The 21,040-nt window shown below is 43.6% G+C and overlaps 1 protein-coding gene across 1 annotated transcript; it reads right to left on the reverse strand.

Moving 5' to 3' along the window:
- Positions 1-1,400: 1,400 nt before the first annotated feature.
- On the reverse strand, positions 1,401-11,648 carry GKN2 (gastrokine 2; the record flags this gene model as incomplete). The annotated part of the gene is made up of 6 exons (XM_080360274.1): positions 1,401-1,453; positions 8,462-8,615; positions 9,338-9,448; positions 9,928-10,108; positions 10,581-10,634; positions 11,644-11,648. The coding sequence occupies 6 exons, from the start codon at positions 11,646-11,648 to the stop codon at positions 1,401-1,403; spliced, it is 558 nt and encodes a 185-aa protein (XP_080216400.1).
- Between the last annotated feature and the right edge of the window lie 9,392 nt (positions 11,649-21,040).

Consider the following 21,040-nt stretch of genomic DNA (forward strand, 5'->3'; position numbering starts at 1 on the left):
TGTTGCATTTCAGTTTCTGTAACTTGATGATTTGAATGATACTGGATAAATTAGAGTTGTCAGCAGCTTCTCTCATTTATGTTTGCAGTGAAACTGAGTATCAAATTTTGTCTGTTTTTAAGGGAAACTGTACAGAACTTCTCGCTAATTTTGGCTTCAATTACAGCAAGAATTCCAAAGATGGCCTGGCCCCCTTAGTCTGGTTTCTGCAGCTTTGTTTAGGATGTTCAGAACACTTACATATAGGTCAGAATTACTGAGGAATTTGATAAACGCTGTTAAGAGCTCACTTCACAAGGCAACTACTGAACTCTCCTTGCCTGAAAGAGTCTTAAATATATCCAAGACCAACAAACTGAAGGACTAATTGCACTCCAAATTTAAATAGCGCATAAAAGATGGTACTTTATCTTGGCAGCTTTAAAAACAATATCACAACAGGCAGGGAAAATGAGAGTCCAGAGGTAAGAGCTCTACAGCCAGGAAACTCACCTCAGTGATGCACAGATTTGGTTTCTGATTAGCTGTCACATCAGTTTGAGACCATTTTAGTGGCAGCGTATGCATACAGAGACTAGTCTCAGGTACTATTTATACATTGTTAACATTTGTGAGGCTCAGGATCGTGAAAACACATATTAATTGGAGAATTTGTAATCACTTTCCCACTTTTTAGCCTCAATTTCTGCTAGCTCCATCATTCCAGTTGTGTTGCAGTTATCTCCTCCCCAGCTGTTTAACACCTGTAAGCTGTGCATGAACACCCCCCTATCTGCAGGATTCCACCCCTCTAGTAATTTTAATTAGCAAGACCCCCCCATTTAGGATTGTGGCTTGAGAGGGGGGTCTGTAACGTGCTTTAAATCACGCTGCACATCTCCCAGTTTTTCTCAGAGCAGCTTGGCAGATCGGAGTGTCTCGTGAAGCGCGGATGGCAGCTTATCTCACTGAGAGCACGGAACAAGCCCCTCGCAGTCCATAGTGTTAAAGGGCTCGACTTATCTGGAATGAGTGGCAGAGTGGCCTGGCTCAGCTCCCCGTGTCGTACCCAGGGACATTGCTTAATGTGCTGCTGTCAAACACCTCTGGGTGTGCTCAGGGCAAATTTCTTAATCAGGGAGCTTCTTTAGGTGAAAACAGCCCCTGCTGCCTATCGCAGGGGGTCGGAAAGGTTCTTGGCTGCCATTGTTGGCTCGAGCCTTAACGTCCTAGGTCTCAATTTAAATATATTTTCAAATGCTTACCAATCTTTACATGACCATCTGTATAGTGGTGCCGACATGAGAAAGGGGAAACTCTGCGTCAGTTGGCATCCTGACTATCATGGGATGGACGGGATGTGCTGTGTCCTACCTGGGAAGTGCCAGGCAGGATTTACAGCCTGCAAACAGATAAAGGCTTCAGCCACCTTCATAGTCTGGGTTGTCCTGGAAGCTCTCGGAATTACAAGAACCTGCTCAGAAAACACAGCTCAGCTTTATATCAGCTCTCATTATACCAGTAATTATTAAGTGATTTTTAAAGGATGTTTTCTCCAACCTGAGCATAGTCATAAAAGGGTTTGTTTTATGCTACATTCGCTCTTCTACCCAATGAGAAATGGCTGGAGTGACTCGAGAACCCCATTCAACAGGTCTGAATCACCTCCCTCTATATGCGCCCTCAGAAAATTAAATAAAGTGGGAACCACCAAGTCACATGAGTCTGGCTGCCTCTTACTGAGCTGAAAGAGCAATTAAAAGAACGTGGGGAATAGGAAGAGAGATGCTAAAACCTGCAGAGGATGTGGCCATGATGAGAAGTAAGAAGAGCAGGACCTGCCAGCAAGAGACAAGCGACCTCGCTACAAAACTCCGGCCCCATTTCTCCCAAAAATTCCGCAAAACAAACAACAAGCCAAGTGACTCTGTGAGATACTCCTGAGGGAAGAGCCTGGATCAGCAGGACTGGGCAGAGGCAGAGACAGTTGAGGCTGGTTAGATTTCACTTGGTGGCAACAGGGTCATGATAAGGAGAGGGAGATAAGAAAAATGCCAAAGTGTTGGGGCTTCCCCCCTTACCGGTGCTCACGGTTGGTGTGCGATTGGCCTTTGTTAGATTGATTTTTCATCTCTTGCTGCATCCCTTTTCTGAAAGAGAAAACATTTCACTCAGTCTTCTCCAGGAGGGTGGTGAGACACTGGAATCGGCTGCTGTGGATGCCCCATCCCTGGAAGGTTCAAGGCTGCACTGGACCAGGCTCTAGCAACCTGGTTTAGTGGAAGGTGTCCCTGCCCGTGGCAGGGGGGTGGAACTAGATGATCTTTAAGGTCCCTTCCAACCCAAACCATTCTATGATTCATGTTAGATCTTGTGAATCTTTGCTACCTATGTTTCTAGAACTTTTCGAAATCTTTCATTAATAAACCTTGTGCAAATGTAATGCCTTATTAGATAATGGAGCATGTATACTTAAATTAATGAAAAAAAATGACAACTATATTAAAGGATCAAAAATATTTCCATTAGTCACCGGAATTACATGTGAAACAAATATCCTACTGGTTTGGAAATCTGAAAGAATTCCAGTCCTCTGCATCCTGACTCAGCTTTTACTTCCCGGGGAACAGGTCTCAGGTTGACAGGGATTCATTTAATTTTAGAGTGATGGTTTCCTCCTAGACAGTCTTTTTAGTAGCCTAGTGACAGTAAGATCTGATTTAATAACAACCCTCGACTTGGTTTGCAATAATAAGACAAAAACTGCTGAGGTTGCTGTAACAATTTGCCATCTAGTGGTCAATGGACATCACACTGTTCTCAGCTCCAATAGAAAGCAAAAATGTACCAACAGGACTGGATTCTTGTTGTTGTTGTTGTTGTTGTTGTTGTTCTTCTTCTTCTTCTTCTTATTCTTATTCTTATTCTTATTCTTATTATTATTATTATTATTATTATGTATCTTAGAAAATCTGGGATGGCTCACTGGTCAAGGCATTTACTCGTTTTAAACAAGTAACCGTGCAAAACCCAGCTCTCCAGACAATCATTTAAAACCTGAGGATTTAAGATTAGGCACCTTGTTTTAAACCGAGCACGTACTTTCCCTTTACTGGGATGTGTCCTCTTATCTTCTTGCACGTGGATCTTGCCATGGTGTTCAGTGCCTGACCACAGCAATTTGCTCCTGAGTGCTTAGTGGTTATAAAGACACACTCAAGGGGCAAGTTTTTGTCTTCTAAACTTAAGGGGTTATTTTTCTCCCACTATTATGCACTGTTAGTGCAGAAATGGTGGGAAGACCCATGAAATGAGGACACTCATTCACACCTTTGCCCAGACTGCACCATTTTTGTTTCAAACAGCCACTCTCCAAGTCTGATGTTGTTTTTCTCTGCTAGTGGAAATTCTCCCTCTAAGTGAAAATTTGCTAATGTTAATAGCTGTCCCTTTCTGTTACTTGATAGACACTGCAAAGCTTGTTTGCTCATATCAGACAAGATATATGAAAATCTGCCACTCCTAATTTAAGCAGTCTCTCTTATTTAAATGGTATTGCTCACCAGGGTAAGAGTTTCCAGGTTAATCTCTGATTTCAAAATGATCACAACAGGCAAGGGCGTCGTTCAGTGCCCTTGGTAGTCTTGTACACTGGGAATTTTGGGGAGGTTCTCAGTGGGATGGGTTCCACACCAAAAAGATCTTGGGTGACTGTGCAGCACAGGTGACTGGATCAACTGGTGTCCTTGGCAGTGAGGGGGCATCGAGGCTTCCTGCCTACTGATATGCGCAGGGATCAGGAAAGGTTAATTGCAGCAGAGCTGGAGATGTGACTGGAATGTGTGCTAATTCTGCCCTCCCCAAAATGCTCCGCATATTTTAGCTGCCTGTCAGTGTGCATCCAATGATACCATTGTTTGGATTCCAGGCATGTCTTTAAACACCTTTCAGGCTTTTTTAAAAAAGCTGGGAGCAAATAATAAGCATTATTCTGATATCCCAGCCTAGGATAAATATTGTTTTAACTCACAAGAGCTGCCAATGCACGCACAGATACTCAGGCACACCCGGACACCCTCCCAACGTGCCCTCTTCCACACAAAACAAATTCCCTACCTTTTATAGAACAAGCCTAGCTGTGAAGCTGGCTTAACTTCCAAAATGTGTATATTACTCTGATGGAAACTCTTGGAAAGATCAGGTAACTTTCAAGACAGTAAGAGTCACATCCTGATACTCTCTTCCTTTCTAGACTCTTCCTGCCAATATATCTTCAGGATCTAAGCTTGTACACTGGCTCCTTTCTTTATTTTTGTGATAGAGCTGGGTACGATCACCACAGCCCTGCCCCTCTCCCGATGCAGATACACCAATGGCCCGTGCTATTTTCAAGGTGTTAATCTCAGGCTTAAGGCTAATAACATGGACAACCCACTCTGCATATTAACCTTAAGCGGTTGTTACTAGGATAAGCTCTGTTGACTCTCCCATTGTTTCTGGGAACAGGCACTGGCTGCTTTCCACTTAGGAAGCCTCCGCAGGCCCCAACTGTGGCAATCTGTGGGAATTTTCCACCCATTCCATGGATCATAATATAAAAAGATCCTTACTGACCAACAACCCGTAAGGCCACAGATGCCCCACGAGCTCTATGACAGCAGATGCTTCATATACATGTCTGAATTAAGTCATAAATAGGAGGAAAACTATATATTTCCTTCAGATCACGAACTTTCATTCCAGACCCTCTGCTGACAGGCCATGGATTTCAAGATTGCAAACATTTTCAGACTACAGTTATTTAAGGTGACAAATGGAGCATATATTCAGAAACACTTTACCTGCTGTTGCGGTTTTTTACTTCATTGGTCCTTTTCCACAAATAACATCCGTCACCTTAAATGATAAGAAGAATAGGTTTATTATAGTCCAAGGCACGCAGGTAAAACATGAAGTAAACTGTGGCAAAGTCAGCAAAGAAGGAAATAGCACCAGCCAAGCACTGAATCAAATAGATAAAATATTAAAATTCTTTCTCCTGTATAGGTCCTTGTCTCTGTTTTTGTTCAGAGCTGGGTGTACGTTCCTGTTTGTCCTGTGGTTAGTTACTAAATTCAGAATATACTTCTTTTGCACTGTGGTTATTTCTAGCATGATCTTTGAAACCAGCAATATGTGGGTGATAGCAATAGACCTGGGCTCAAGGCCTGTAAATTCAGAGCTGCAATGCATCCATCCATGTGCTCATGTGAAAACAAACCGTTATCTGAAAACCAGGGGGAAGGAGAGGGTGGGTGTATGGGGCAAGCGGTACATGATTCCTCCTGTGCTTCCTTTTCTCTTTGTTGTGACCTGCACCCCAAAAGGGGCAGCAATGTCACAAGAGATTTGCCTCCAGGGTGCTCCATCCAGAACAGTTTCCTGTCAGCTGCACACCCTGGATTGGAGGCACTGGTTATCAAACTCTAAACACAGGAGTCAAAACGCAAATACGTTGCTAACAGGCCTCACTGATACAATGAAATTGCAAACTAAAAAGCAAGGAACAATTTTCTTCCTTGTTTGAGTACACGAAGGGCAGAAACACTACCTCCCTAGCTCAAACAAAATTAAATAGCAGATAATATGGTATTGAGGTGTTTCAGAGTCCTTTGTAGCAATATTTGCTCTAGTATTGAGTGTGAATCAAACTGAGCTCGTAACACTGCCTGCAGAATTAGTAGGTAGTAAACACTAGAAGTTTATTGGTAAGCTTTTAGATGTATGTGCAATACCTGCTATGCACAAAGTATAAAACCTCAGATATGTTTATAATTTAAATGGAATTCAGTCAAACCGCAGAAAGGGATTTTTTTAAGCTATCGGGGAAGACTGAAGAGCTGGACTGAGTTCCTGCCTCGGTCACAGACAATTTCCATGACAGCTGTCAAACCACACAAAGTAGATTATGCTTCAGTTTCCCATTGACAGTGTCAGGGCAGCAACACATCCCTTATTTTGTCAGTTCAGAAGAGTCCTCAGGATCTGTAATCAGCTATACAAGAGGAGAACAAGACTCTTCACACGAGCAACACTCTTTATCCCTGGGTCAATGGAAAAGTTTAGCCCTGCTTTCTTTATAACCACGTATCACCACTCTGTTTTATTCAGCTCTCACCACACGTGTCATAAATAACACTGTTCAATTAATAAAATGAATGTGATATGAATGTTGCTTGAAAGTAACTACTTCTGATTAAACTTGTAGTGACAGGATGAGAGTCCCAAAGGACCGATCATCACTATACTGCACACACAGTAAAGGTTCAGATTCATCTATAGTGCAATTAGACAGAAAAACAGATTGCAGGGATAAGAGGGTCATTAGAGGCAGTCAACATGGCTTCACCAAGGGGAAGTCGTGCTTGACCAACCTCATTGACTTTTATGAGGACATAACAAGATGGATGGATGATGGCAGAGCGGTGGACGTGATTTACCTTGACTTGAGTGAGGCATTTGACACAGTCTCCCACAGCATCCTCACAGCTGAACTGAGGGAGTGCGGGCTGGATGAGCGGGCAGTGAGGTGACTGTGAACTGGCTGAAGGGAAGAAGCCAGAGAGTTGTGGTCAATGGGCAGAGTCCGGTTGAGGCCTGTATCCAGTGCAGTGCCTCAGGGGCAGTGCTGGAGCCGGTATTATTCAATATATTCATCAATGATTTGGACGAGGGAATAGAGTGACTGTCAGCAAGTTTGCTGATGACAGCAAGCTGGGAGGAGTGGCTGACACGCCAGAGGCTGTGCTGCCATCAGAGACCTGGACAGGCTGGAGAGTTGGGCAGGGAAACATTTCATGAAATAGAACAAGGGCAGGTGTAGAGTCTTGAATCTGGGCCGGAACAACCCCAGGTTCCAGTGTAAGCTGGGGAATGACCTATTAGAGAGCAGCGTAGGGGAAAGGGACCTGGGGGTCCTGGGGACAGCAGGGTGACCATGAGCCAGCACTGGGCCCTTGTGGCCAGGAAGCCAATGGGACCTGGGGTGGGTTAGAAGGGGGTGGTCAGTAGGCCAGAGAGGTTCTCCTGCCCCTCTGCTCTGCCCTGGGGAGACCACACCTGGAATCTTGTGTCCAGTTGTGGCCCCTCAGTTCCAGCAGGACAGGGAACTGCTGCAGAGAGTCCAGCGCAGGGCAACAAAGATGCTGAAGGGAGTGGAGCATCTCTCGGGTGAGGAAAGGCTGAGGGAGCTGGGGCTCTGGAGCTGGACAAGAGGAGTCTGAGGGGGGACTCATTCATGTTTACAGATATCTAAAGGGGCAGTGTCAGGAGGATGGAGCCAGGCTCTTCTCAGTGACAACCAGTGATAGGACAAGGGGTAATGGGTTCAAATTGGAACACAAGAGGTTCCACTTAAATTTGAGAAGAAACTTCTTCCTGGTGAGGGTGGCAGAGCCTGGCCCAGGCTGCCCAGGGGGGTTGTGGAGTCTCCTTCTGTGCAGACATTCCAGCCCACCTGGACACCTTCCTGTGTAACCTCATCTGGGTGTTCCTGCTCCATGGGGGGATTGCACTGGATGAGCTTTCCAGGTCCCTTCCAACCCCTGACGTTCTGGGATTCTGTGAAAACTAGCAAGGGACATTTTACTTCTGCTTTTGAATGAAGAAAAAGGATAAGGCATTTTAATTACTGCATCAACTTTATTTGTGTATCATAGGTGTGTTGCACTCAAAGCTTAGGACAGACAAGTTGAGTACAACACCAAGTGTTGTTCCAGATGGAGACCAAGGCATCATAAGAGCACGCAAAGAAACAAGCTGTTTCCATGCAGTGGAATTTTCAATATCCCTCCGCAGTGAGGTTTTCACAGATATTAACGCCCAGAATGCTTGGAATTCCTGCACTGGCACAGGCGCTAGTATTCGTTGGTGCTAAAAGAACCAAGAAAATGAAGATATTATCAAGCTACAAGATTCCTGTATCCAGCAAGTCTGTTAAATACACAGATTTCAAATCTCCAATTATGGTCCTATTGGAAGCTTCTGTTGGTCTCGATGGATACCATGGAAAACGTCTGTGGTGTAACTCAAAGGGAGGAAATGTCTGTATGGGCTTAAATTAGCTCTGTGCTCCTCCTTTCCCATAACCCGCATACAGCAGGTATCATATACTGCCGTACAATAGATGCCTTGTGGGACCATCATACCGTTGGGGCATAAGCTGGGTACAGCACCTCACAGTGGCTTCCTCTGACACCAGGAAAACCACTTGGGAAAAGCTGCTGCAGATATTTAGATGCCTTACAATGAAAAACTGCTTTACTGGATCTTCCAAATCATCCCAGAGCTTTACCCTTTCAATCCTGCTGGGTAGTTTACTCCTCTTTGCTAAAACAGGGCAATATGTTCCTGCCTCAAAGGTACCATGTGGACTTTAGTTTAAAGGATGGAAAGGTGTTCATGCACTGTAACAGAAATGTATCTTTCTGATCACGGAACTTACGTTGAGTGTTTGAAAGCTGGTAGATAGGCAGACCTGCGCAGAGGCGCTCAATGGGTTTACCATAGCGAAGCCAGTCTTCCATATCCCCCAACCTGGAATGGCCAGATTGATACTCTACCCACACGTTGTCTGGAGAGTATACTGTCCTCATGGTCTGAAAAGAAAATGTTAGATGTCATCAATAATGTAGGTTTGGTTCCATTCTACTAGGACACCCTTTGAGAAAATCCCCAAATCTAAGGTCACCTTCCTTTGCCTCACACAAAGCACGAGCTAAAGAAGCTACATGTTGTTAAATAAATATTTTCTATCTATTCAGAAACAAAGTTCACTAGATAAAAATTCTGTCAATATAGCAAAACTGAGCTGTATTACTATCACAATAAGTTATGTTAATTAGAAGTACATTTTGCTGTAACTTCACTACTGTTAGGCTGTCAGAAATCAGGTCAGAACTCAAGTTCAACTGCAGAGAATATTTCCAGTCACCTGCATGAAACCTTTGCCTGAATAGGCAACTTAAGGTCTGGTCAAAACGAACTGATTTCTAAATTCTGTTCTGCAAACAAAATAATTTCAAGTTCTGTCAAGCTCAAAATATCCACATGACAATGAAAGAAAGGAAAAGCCTGTTTGAACTCACACTGCGAGCACTTCAAAACAGTTAAATGATGCTAATTCCAGGGACAAGGGATCTTACAGTTTCAGTCACAATGACAACCCACTACAAAACTGCAGAGGATGCCGTAATTGCATTTAATAATCTTAAAACAATGTTCTATATGATATACCCTTGAGGTTCTATGTTGTCAGTAAGAGATATTGCTCAGAACAAGCTGTTCCTTGGATACAGTACAGGTTTCGCTACAAAGTCACCTGTCTCTCAAAAGCCACGCGGCCGAGTCTTTCCAGCTCTGGGATGCGGTCCTTATCTAGTTTCATGATAAAGCAGGCGTTCCGTGAAAATAACCTTGTTGCAACATACCCCTGTGATTAAAAAGAAATAAATATAGAGAGTTAATTAATTTAAAATGGCTACCACTAATATTAGTTGATTCTCCACTGTTTAGGACAATCTAGAAGAAAGATGAAGTGGCTACACATGCTACTACTGTGGAATGACTCTGCATTTACACTGTTGCCTTTGGGGAACAGAAGCAGCATGAGCACAGTAATGTCAGTCCAGAACACTGGAAAAATCTTTCCTGCTGCATTTACTATCCTGTTCTCAACTCTCTCGCATTGAGGTCAGTGGCATTCTTCTCACTTTGATGAATCACCAACACAGGTTTCATTATAAGTCTTTTAAACTGCACCATCATATGGGTGAAACAGATGGAAAGGCAATGGAGTCTTCAAAGAAACAGCATTTCAGGGCAACTCATGGTGAGAATATACTAAAATAATTTCTGAGTTTAAAAACTCCCTTAGAGATAAAGCCTAGGTAGATTCTTAGATGTACTTACAGTTGAGTAGTCAAAAATGGAATCAGAGGAGAACACGCCAGAACGGACATGGACATCGACAACGCGATTCCCACCGTCAATGGTCATAGTTCCAGTGACGTAGCCATTGACAGGGTCCAGCAGGGAAAAGCCCTTTGGCAAACAAAACACAAAATCATTGTTGATCATCTGGCTTGCACTTCTAAAAGGTGGAATATAAACAAATGCTTTCTCTCAGAGAAACAAGTACAATTGCTTTATGTAAACACTAAATCCCTTAAGAGCCCTCTAGCAGTCTCGGGAGGCCCTTGAAGTGGAGATTAATTATCCAAGAGCTCGTCAGAGTGAGAGAGGAGGGGACATTGCAGGCCAAGGAGAAACAACGTGGAGCAGCCCAGTTGTTATGTGTGGCAATAGGGACTGTCAGGAGATAGCAACAGTCTCCACATTTGAGCTTGAACTAAGGGGACCTATGGCCCGACCCTCTTCAAATTTCCTTTTTACCGTGCACCTGCACACAACTGCCTCTTTGGCTGATATAACTGTCACCTTTGGCAAATATTATTTTTCTCTACACTTGGCAATAAGCTTTTCTTCCTGTATTTGCCCTTGGCCCCAGGATCTAACATATTTTTAATGAGTACATGCACTAGGAGGCTTATCAATGTACTTACCTCCAATGCAGAAATCGGAGCCCAAAGGACTCCCAGCAGAACGACGGCTGCAGCCTGCAAAAGGAACAAGAATTGTCACTCAACAGAAACACTGGGCAGTGCTGTAAAAATAACCCCGTTCATTAATTGAGGGAAGCAGCTGTAGCATTAGGTTGAAAAATCACCCACTTAAACATGTATATTAGTTAAAAACTATCACAATTCTCATTGTAAAATTCTTGCTATTCGGCTGTTTTGTCTGTAACTGAAAAAGTAGAACGATAACTTAACCACTACGCTTTTTGTATTTTTTGAAAGTGTTTTTTTCTCCTTGATTTGCCTCTACAACTGTAATTATTGAATTATAACTAAAGCCCCCTTCTGAATTGTAATCAAGCTCTACACTCTTTGCTCAAGCGATGCTGCCACCAACTACAAGGGGATTCCGCACACCCAGGAAATGCACGTTTCCCACTGAACAACCCAAAGAAACAATACACAGATCATATTAGTCCCAGTACTGTACCGCTTCCCCAAGCATCTTCTCTATTTTTTAAAAATAAAGAGCTTTTTATAACAGAAATTCAGCAAAAAAAATGGATATACTCACAAATCCGTTCATTTTTCTTTCAGATAAGAACAAGAGGCTGCGGAAAGGAAGAATGCAAGAAAAGCCCAGAGACCTTCAACTTTTATATCTTGCTGGAGGTGTGGGAAACACTTCCCAGAACTTTTCTTCATGACTCAAGCAAGCCCATATCTCCAAGCCACACTACCGTAAGCCTCATATCTGAATTTTGGCTTGACACAGATAACCTGACCCCAATATGTTAAAAGCACTCAATAAGTCAGCTTTTGTAAAATCAATCACTCCACAAATGGCTGTTATTTACTGGTTTAAACTTTAGAGGAGTTCCCACTCTTCTGGTTCCATTTTTTTAAATATTTAACAGGATATTGTCCAGAATTAAATGACATCAGGGATAACTATGCTATTCATTCACACAAACTGCATTTTGTTTTCTCAAATATAATCCCTAATAGCTCGATTATCTGCAGACAAATGCTGGAAAGAAATATCTACGTCATGCTGGTTCTTCCATCTAATACATGCACGAACTCTTAACAAGAAGTGCTGCTTGTTTTCCATCAGTTACCCTGACATATAAAACACACGCACTGAAATGAGTGGTGTAAGTAGGAATAACAACTGTGCTTCACAAGACAAGCCAAGCAACCTCTACCCTCCTCAGCACGCAAAGGAGGGACGTGAAACTTGAGACGACGTGTGGTTCACACAAGGTCACACAACAAAAGGAGCAGGATGGAGATTCCTTCTTTATAGCTACCACTGTTCTGTATTTTGTGAAAATATAATAACTGCATGATTTTGCCATGGGAATTATTCTCCCATGTCTACGACCTTGCCTGGACTCCTCATCTGTGACTCTGTATCAGCCAGTGCCGGAACCTTGACAAAAACCACGTTCTACTTTCTACTAGAAACTAATAATTGAGGTTTATTCCCTTCTAATAAAACAAAAACTCAACCTAATAGCCAAGTGATTCCTGTAATCTCACGCATCGGAAAAAAGGTGAAAGAGATTGTATGGAAATCTCTCTCAGCAAACAGGCCTCAAGGAAAACAACAAGGAAACCGCACACATTTGCTTTATTCCACCTAAGCCCACGTGGAAAATGTTATCTCAAGTGTAACAAAGCTGTGCTACTAGGCAGTGTATCAGAATACGTATAAACAGATATCAAGTTGTGACAAACACAGATTAGATTGGTGCTCCCCTCCTCCCGAAAGCTGGTGCTGGCCCTTCTTCTCAAAAGATTCTTTGTTTCTAAGATCACAGATATGTCAGAAATAGAGTAGATTTCAGCAGTCAAACCTTTCATAGCAGGAGTCTAACAGGGTTTAGGCACCCCAAAAAGCTTTAGCGTGTTGCAAATGCTTTTAAACTAAAGGTTAAATTAACTTTCTACTAGTCATTGTGTCTTCATATACTCATTTCTTTTGAAAAAACACCCAAGAAGCATAAGCTTCTGCTTTCTTAAGCATTAATATGTTTAGGCCCAGGTAAGAGCAGAGCAATATCTGAAATGGACAGTTATTTAGTGGAGGAGAATTACAACAACAGCCACAACCTCATGTTTTTCAGCTTACATTGGACTGAGTGTTGCTGATCCAATCAGACAAGGCCAAAAATTCAGGATTAATTTCTAAAAAGCATTTGATAAATTGATTTGATCAGTCATATTAGGGAAACCAACAGAAAATGGAATTTGAGTAATGTTCAGAACAAGTAATATATTGTTACAACACAACAACGTTTATTGTCACAGTGAACTTAATTTGTTATTGTCATAAGGCCAAATATTTTCAAATACATTCTAATTCACCCTGAAGAAACATGGTTAAACTACAGAATTACTTCTAATCTATGTAAGTAAAATTCCCAGAAGAATTTGACCCATTATTTGGAGCTGTCTTGGAACCATTTAAACTAAAGAACCTTGAACATCAATTGAAGAGAATAATTGTACCATTTCAGTTTAAGTCTAACGACCAAACAGGAATCCCAGAATCCCAGAATGTCAGGGGTTGGAAGGGACCTGGAAAGCTCATCCAGTGCAATCCCCCCATGGAGCAGGAACAGCCAGATGAGGTTACACAGGAAGGTGTCCAGGCGGGTTGGAATGTCTGCACAGAAGGAGACTCCACAACCCCCCTGGGCAGCCTGGGCCAGGCTCTGCCATCCTCACCAGGAACAAGCTTCTTCTCATATTTAAGTGGAACCTCCTGTGTTCCAGTTTGCACCCATTGCCCCTTGTCCTATCACTGGTTGTCACCAGAAGAGCCTGGCTCCATCCTCCTGACACTCCCCTTTTAGATATCTGGAAACATTAAGGAGGTCGCCCCTCAGTGTCCTCTTGTCCAGCTCCAGAGCCCCAGCTCCCTCAGCCTTTCCTCACCCGGGAGATGCTCCACTCCCTGCAGCATCTTTGTTGCCCTGCGCTGGACTCTCTGCAGCAGTTCCCTGTCCTGCTGGAACTGAGGGGCCACAACTGGACACAAGATTCCAGGTGTGGTCTCCCCAGGGCAGAGCAGAGGGGCAGGAGAACCTCTCTGGCCTACTGACCACCCCCTTCTAACCCACCCCAGATACCATTGGCTTCCTGGCCACAAATGCCCAGTGCTGGCTCATGGTCACCCTGCTGTCCCCAGGACCCCCAGGTCCCTTTCCCCTACGCTGCTCTCTAATAGGTCATTCCCCAACTTATACTGGAACCTGGGGTTGTTCCTGCCCAGATTCAAGACTCTACTCTTGCCCTTGTTCTATTTCATTAAATGTTTCCCTGCTCAGCTCTCCAGCCTGTCCAGGTCTCTGATGGCAGCACAGCCTCTGGCGTGTCAGCCACTCCTCCCAGCTTGGTGCCATCAGCAAACTTGCTGATAGTACATCTCCCTCAGCACCCACGGGTAATTTTAACTTGTAAGGGAGATGGATTCAGGCAAGTTAAGGTGAGATTATACAATCATAACAAACTCTCCTGGTGACTCATGGGGGTTTTTTCAGGTACTTTCTTTTCAGAAGTATTTACTTTATCAGGGAGGGAGCAGGTAGTGGGAGAAAAGTAAAGAATAAAGCAACACCTCACAAAATCAACAAAGTTCTCTATGCTTCCATTCACATTCAGCTGCTCACACCACACACGAGATAAAGATGGGGCGGCACAGTCTAGGAAAATAAAAAATATGTGGCACAAGGACAGGTCAAACAGAATTAATCACATTCTGTAGTTACATAATAAACGAAGTTTCAAGAATGAATCCAGAGATAATTTCAGCAGTTGTATTCTTAGTGGAGAGTAAGGCCTAGAAAAACATGGATGTGTGTACAAAATTAATTTGAGAAAAGGGTTAAAACCGGAACAGCTTTTGGGAGTTTGCTGTACAGTGGTACAAGAATTTAGGATGGAAATGGAAGAGCTTTAAAAATGAAACAAACTTGTATTGGAAAAAGAACAGGGTCTCACAGAGTGAAAGCTCCTTTCCCTGCCCCTTTTCCTGGCTTCTACCACTATAATTAGTTTGTTAAGCCATTCTTAATGTCAAACGCTCCAGCTGTCTGTGTTTGCCGTACAAACTACTCAAGAAATCAGAAGCTGATGGAAGATTTGGAGATTCAAGATCCCAAGCGTGACTCATTACTGTAATGGCCAAATTGGCTACGGTTGTTCGAAGCAGCAGACAAAGCGCTTGCCAACTCATCGCTAACGACACCGCAGGGATTAGCATTATACCGTGCAGTTTCCTAAGAATTAGATGATTAATTAAGTTTCCAGAGAGGATTTCGTGACATACAAAATAAGACTTTGCTGTGTATTTTGGATCTTGGAGGCTAAGGACATACCTGTCTCCATTTGGCATCCATAAACCTGGCCGATTAGGAGGTCTGTAAATATTTTCCCTTCATAATTTATCACTTTCATTCACCATATTTTGCACCTCGTGCAAATTGCAGAGTGGGTGCAAAAGAGATGAAAAGCAGAGCTCTCCACTCAGTGCTGGCAGATTGCGGCACCTCCACACTCACCACATCACTTCGGAGCAGAATGATGGGGTAACTGGTATAAATGAGAATTGGAAAACAAGATTCCCAGGCTTTTCCTACAACAGCTGCAACGATGATGCTCAGCAATCGCTGACAGTGGAGAAGTTAGTGCAGAGACATTAGTTTATAAAGCCACTGAGTTCCCATCCTGCCTTTCTGGCAACAAAAAGGAAACTTTGAGGAAGCTGATGAGACTTCTACAAACAACTGAGAGCAGCCTCACAATCACAGGCCCTGGTTGTGGTGGGAGATTTTAACTTCCCTGATGTCTGTTGGAAGGATGACTCAGCTGGCCAGCCACAGTCTAGGAGGTTCCTCCAGTGCCTTGACGATAACTTTCTGATGCAAAGGGTTGGAGGAGCCGACTAGGAGAGGTGCACTGCTGGACCTCATCCTCACTAACAAGGAGGGTCTGGTTGACGCGGTAAAGGCTGAGGGCTGCCTTGGTTGCAGCGACCATGAGATGGTGGAGTTCAGGATCTCATGTGGCAGGAGCAGGATAGCAAGCAGAATTGCAACCCTGGATTTCAGCAGGGCAAACTTTGGCCTTTTCAGGCAATTGCTGGGGGAAATCCCATGGGCAAGGCTGCTTGAAGGTAAAGGGGCCCAAAATAGCTGGTTAGTGTTCAGGGACTGTTTCTACCGGGGACGAGATCAGAGCATCCCGACACGTAGGAAGTCAAGGAAGGGAGCCAGGAGACCTGCGTGGTTAAACAGGGAACTGCTGGGTAAGCTCAAGTGGAAGAGGAGAGTTTATAGATCATAGAAGGAGGGGCTGGCCACTTGGGGAGAATCTAAGGCTGTTGTCAGAGGGTGCAGGGAGGCAACTAGGAAAGCTAAGGCCTCCTTAGAATTAAACCTGGCGAGAGGGGTCAAGGACAACAGAAAGAGCTTTTTCCAATATGTGGCAGATAAAACTAACAGCAGAGGCAATGTAGGCCACTGATGAACGAGGTGGGTGCCCTGGTGACAGAAGATGCAGAGAAGGCAGAGTTACTGAATGCCGCCTTTGTCTCTGTCTACTGTGCCGGAGCCTGTCCTGAGGAGCCCCATATCACTGAGGCCCCACAGGAACGCAGGACAGTGGAGGAGTTTGCCTGGATTGATGAGGACTGGGTTAGGGAGCAGTTAGGCAATCTGGACATCCACAAATCCATGGGTCCGGATGGGATGCACCCGTGGGTGCTGAGGGAGCTGGCTGAGGTCATTGCTGGACCGCTCTCCATCATCTTTGCCAAGTCTTGGGAAATGGGAGAGGTGCCCGAGGACTGGAGGAAAGCAAATGTCACTCCGGTCTTCAAAAAGGGCAGGAAGGAAGACCTGGGTAACTCTAGACCGGTCAGCCTCACCTCCATCCCTGGGAAACTGATGGAACGACTTATCCTGGGTGCCATCTCAAGGCACATCAGGGATAAGAGGGTCATTAGGGGCAGTCAACATGGCTTCAACCAAGGGGAAGTCGTGCTTCACCAACCTCATTGACTTTTATGAGGACATAACAAGATGGATGGATGATGGCAGAGCAGTGGACATGATCTACCTTGACTTGAGTGAGGCATTTGACACAGTCTCCCACAGCATCCTCACAGCTAAACTGAGGGAGTGCGGTCTGGATGAGCGGGTAGTGAGGTGAATCCACTTCAGCGAACTGGCTTCTCCAAGCTAAAGAGCCCCAGCTCCCTCAGCCTTTACCAGCATTCTGGGATTCTGTGAACTTCAGTGTTCAAACCTGTGAAGAGCACAATTAGTATACAGAGGGACAGACAAAGTACTGAGCACTCTTATAAATGATGACCTCTGAAAGTACTACTGTAACGGGCACAGCTAAGAAACAACTCCACTTTATCTCAGGCTATCTAGAGATACCTCTCAGTTATTAAACAGCAATGGACAATATTCCTGAGCAAAAAGACTCACACATCTATACTGGCCAATTAAAATAAAAAAACCTAAAGGTTTTGCTAAATAACTAGACTAGATGATCTTTTGAGGTCCCTTCCAATCCCTAACATTCTGTGATTCTGTAACTCAATGACTTCTATTATTTAGAACCAACCTCACAGTTTCAAGGAGCTGACTTAACATTTTTAACAGAGCAAGATTATGACTTCTGTTGATTTAAGAGATGGTATCAGCTCTGGATAAAATACCAGGGTGAGTCCTTTGCCACGTAGGCACAGAGCATTGCTACAAGTTTTAGTAGGAGTCTATTCGCCGATTCTGATTATTTTTTCTGTTTAAAAGTTACTATAAACTACACAGAATTAATTACATACTAGAAAGATGAAAGAAAACTTGTCCTGGTAAGTTCAATCAGGCCGGTATCCAAGCCTCCTCTTATCAGAGCACTTCCCCAGGAAACCCGTCACGCTTCTGTGAACACAGTGCACGTGCCAATAAGATAAACTCATTTCAAGATTTAACTTGAATCTACAAAACTGGTTGTGTCTACTCTTGTAGTATTAGCCTTGTACTCAGAGGCATGAGATCTACCCTGAGGACTCAAGGCCCTTTTCTGCTGTGTTCCAAGTACAGAGCTGCACACCCAGATTCTAACATGGGCACTGCTTGGATCTGCTCTGTATCTAAAATCAAAACCTCAGGCTGAAGAGTTCACTCTTGATACAAAATACTTCAGAACACCTTTTCCAAGGAGTTTACTAAACTGGGGCTGAACATATTTTCAATCCCACTGTTTTTTCAGTGACCTTCTTACCTGTGCAAAGTAAATCACTGGGGTTAACACTAATTTATATGAATTGATGATCTAGTGTAAGCTCATTAATAAAGAATTCTTCTGCATATTGGAAATAAGCTTCAGCTAGACCTCACTTCAGAAAAGCCCTGAGCATGTACACAAACTTCAACAGGAAGTCAAAATCATTTTAAGACAGCAAATAAGTGGATGCAAGACAAGCAGCCACAATGTTCAGCGTTGTGAATCTCAGCTGTGCATTTCAGATTGTGGCAGCTTCCTGTGTAACCTCATCTGGGTGTTCCTGCTCCATGGGGGGATTGCACTGGATGAGCTTTCCAGGTCCCTTCCAACCCCTGACATTCTGGGATTCTGTGACGCTTAATGCATTTCCCAGCTTTTTTTATTCCATTAGAAGTTTACATGAATCGTGTCTTGCTCTTCTTGCAAGAAAAGATCCTGCTCAACAAGGACAAGGCCTGAGCTTTATGATCTAGAACGATCACTTCAGTAACTCAAGTTGTCTCATCACCTTCCCTCCTTTAATTACAATTGTCATCTAAATCCTGAGGGCCAGCCAGGCCACAAGTCACAGGACTTTCTCCTCAGCTCTGCTGCTGCTTTTCTCACATTCTGGATGCTGAGACAACCTGATCTCTCAGGGATTTTTTTTTTTTTAAACAGAAAAATAGATATTCTCATTCGAGACACCAACAAGAGGCCTAGCAAGAGTCTTTTGAGAAAAAAAATGCATCATCAACTGTAAACTAATGAAGCTGGAGCTACATAAATGTGCGGAGCCCTTGCTGTCGCCTAAGCCACCTCTTCCCGCCATTTTTCCTGCCCCTTGCGCTTCTCCCCTCAGGGCCCAGCGGCCCCTCAGTGTCTCCCGCCACCCATGATTTTTATACAGTAAAAACCCTCTTTTTTAAAACAAAGTGCTGGTCACAAGTAATTCTGGAATCTTTACAGTGATTCTCTGCCACAGGGTCAGTTTGCACACAAAAGAAAACTGAGGAAATTGACACAAAAGCCCAAGTGTTCATGACCCTCCCTAACTGAACAAGCACGGCTTTCAAGAACAATTGACATCACAGAAAATCAGCTGAGGCAAGGTGAAAAACATTATTGTTGCCAGATACCAAAAGGCTTGAGTTGCTTATTTATTGTAAAACAATTTCCAGTGGCAATGTTGTATTCGGGCCATGTATTTTAGTGGACTCTATGGTTACATGGTACCTCAGAGCACATTTTGGAAGGCACAAAGACTCTTATTTATTTTGTCTACTGTAAGATCTTTTTTTTTAAACGCCAGTCTATCTCTGGTCTAAAGTTTGATGTGAATTTTCAAAAGTAATTAGTAAATGCCGGAAAGTTCCTATTTAAAAAAAATCCACTGCAAATGGATTCTTATCTGATAATGACCTGACTCTGGCCAAAAATCTGCACAAGTACAATCCCCATATTGATGAAGTACTTACAGCAGGAAACAATTTTCAGTGACACGCAGACAGAGATACAAATGACAAAATAAAATTATTTCAACACTTAAGTGCTCCACACCTAATGCTGAAAACATATATAAGGTGGATGGTTCCCGCTGCTCATTCAACCTGCACCAGCATCCGCTCTGCAGTCAAGATGAAACTCACCGTGAGTATGCGGCTTTTTTCCTTATAAACTCCAACTTTGATTCCACACCCTTGCCTTTCTCTCTCTGAAGTGTCTTTAGCAAAGTGTCTCTAGCAAAAGGGAATTCTCTGGGGAGGGTTTTGTCCTCCACAGTGAGCAACTCAGACCCCGTTAAACTAATCAGACGAGTAGGTAAGGATTTTGTTAAAGGTTTAACGGCACATTATTTGATCTACAGGAAGCCTAAGCCATGTCCATTTTTGTCAATGCTTTTGCACACCTGGAGCAAGGAAAAAGGAGAAAGGCCCTCGGATTCTCCTGAGCAGCTGTGTCAGCCAGAGCTGCAGTTACACTCTTGGTTTTGCTTTTCCTTTCAGGTTGTGACCACCGTCCTGCTCGGACTCTTGCTGACTCCGGCCCTCGCTGAATACGTGAGTACAGGGACCAGCTCTCACACACGTTGCCGCTGTTTCTCTGGGCCCTGCTGCTGGAGCTTTCCTTGCTTCTGTCCCATCCCTTGGGCACAGAGAAATCGGAACCTTCTTTCATGCATAAACCTCTAAAACCTCCAGACGACCATCTGTCTCTGGTCACTGTAGGCGCTCACAGTGAACCCACTTTTCTTCTGTTATAGCAGTGATTTTCTAAAGCTTTGGGGAGAGAACTGACTAACTTGCAAGTCTAAAGTGTTTTTCCATTGTGTGTTCTAGTTTCAGAACCAGCAAGTCACCAGGGAAATCAGGGTTAATGGCGGCATCCAAATCCTGAGCATCAACAGGGAATTGCGTGTGGTCATTGTCGAGCAAAGGAGCGAATTTGGGACATGGAAAACCATTTGGAACTTCAACACGGTGAGCGGCAAGGAGCAAGCTTGTGCAGAAAATGCACAGGGAGACGAGCTCTGCTAAAGCTGACTAAAATACAGGACTTGTTTCTTTAGTCTCAACATTTTCAGTCCCAGTGTGTCAGTAACAACTCTCTGCATTTATGACTTTTTGAATGCAATTTTAATTCCAATCTTAATTATTGAAAAACTGAATTCTTAGTTGTCAATAACTTTATTTTCCAGGGCTTTATTGCAACTGAAGTGTTCCCAGAGAGAACTTGCTTCATTTCCACAATGAACAGAAACCTGATACCCACCTTTGAGACATTCCCCTCAGTGGTTGAGGGCTTCCAGGTAAGACCATAAAGGAGTTGTTACCACAACAACTCAAAGTAAACTGATGTCGGAGACTTTGCAATTCTCATAAGCTTTTAAACCAACCATTTAGATTAACATAATTTTGGACTCTGAAAATCTCACTTTGCTCCAGCTGAGGAAGAACAACTAATGCAGTAAGGAGGGGTCCCAAATGAGATTTGAAGCTTTGAAACCTTTTTGAAAAGAACTCTGCACCACAGTAGCATGAGTTCAGCCCACAGAATTAGCACAGACATTGTAAAAATTATCTCAGCATCCAGCATAATAAGCTTTTGTAGACACTGGCTTCTCCTGAAGTCTGGGAGCTGAGTCCTTATAAAACTCC

Source organism: Nesoenas mayeri, assembly GCF_963082525.1.
Source record: "Nesoenas mayeri genome assembly, chromosome: 27".
NCBI lineage: Eukaryota > Metazoa > Chordata > Aves > Columbiformes > Columbidae > Nesoenas > Nesoenas mayeri.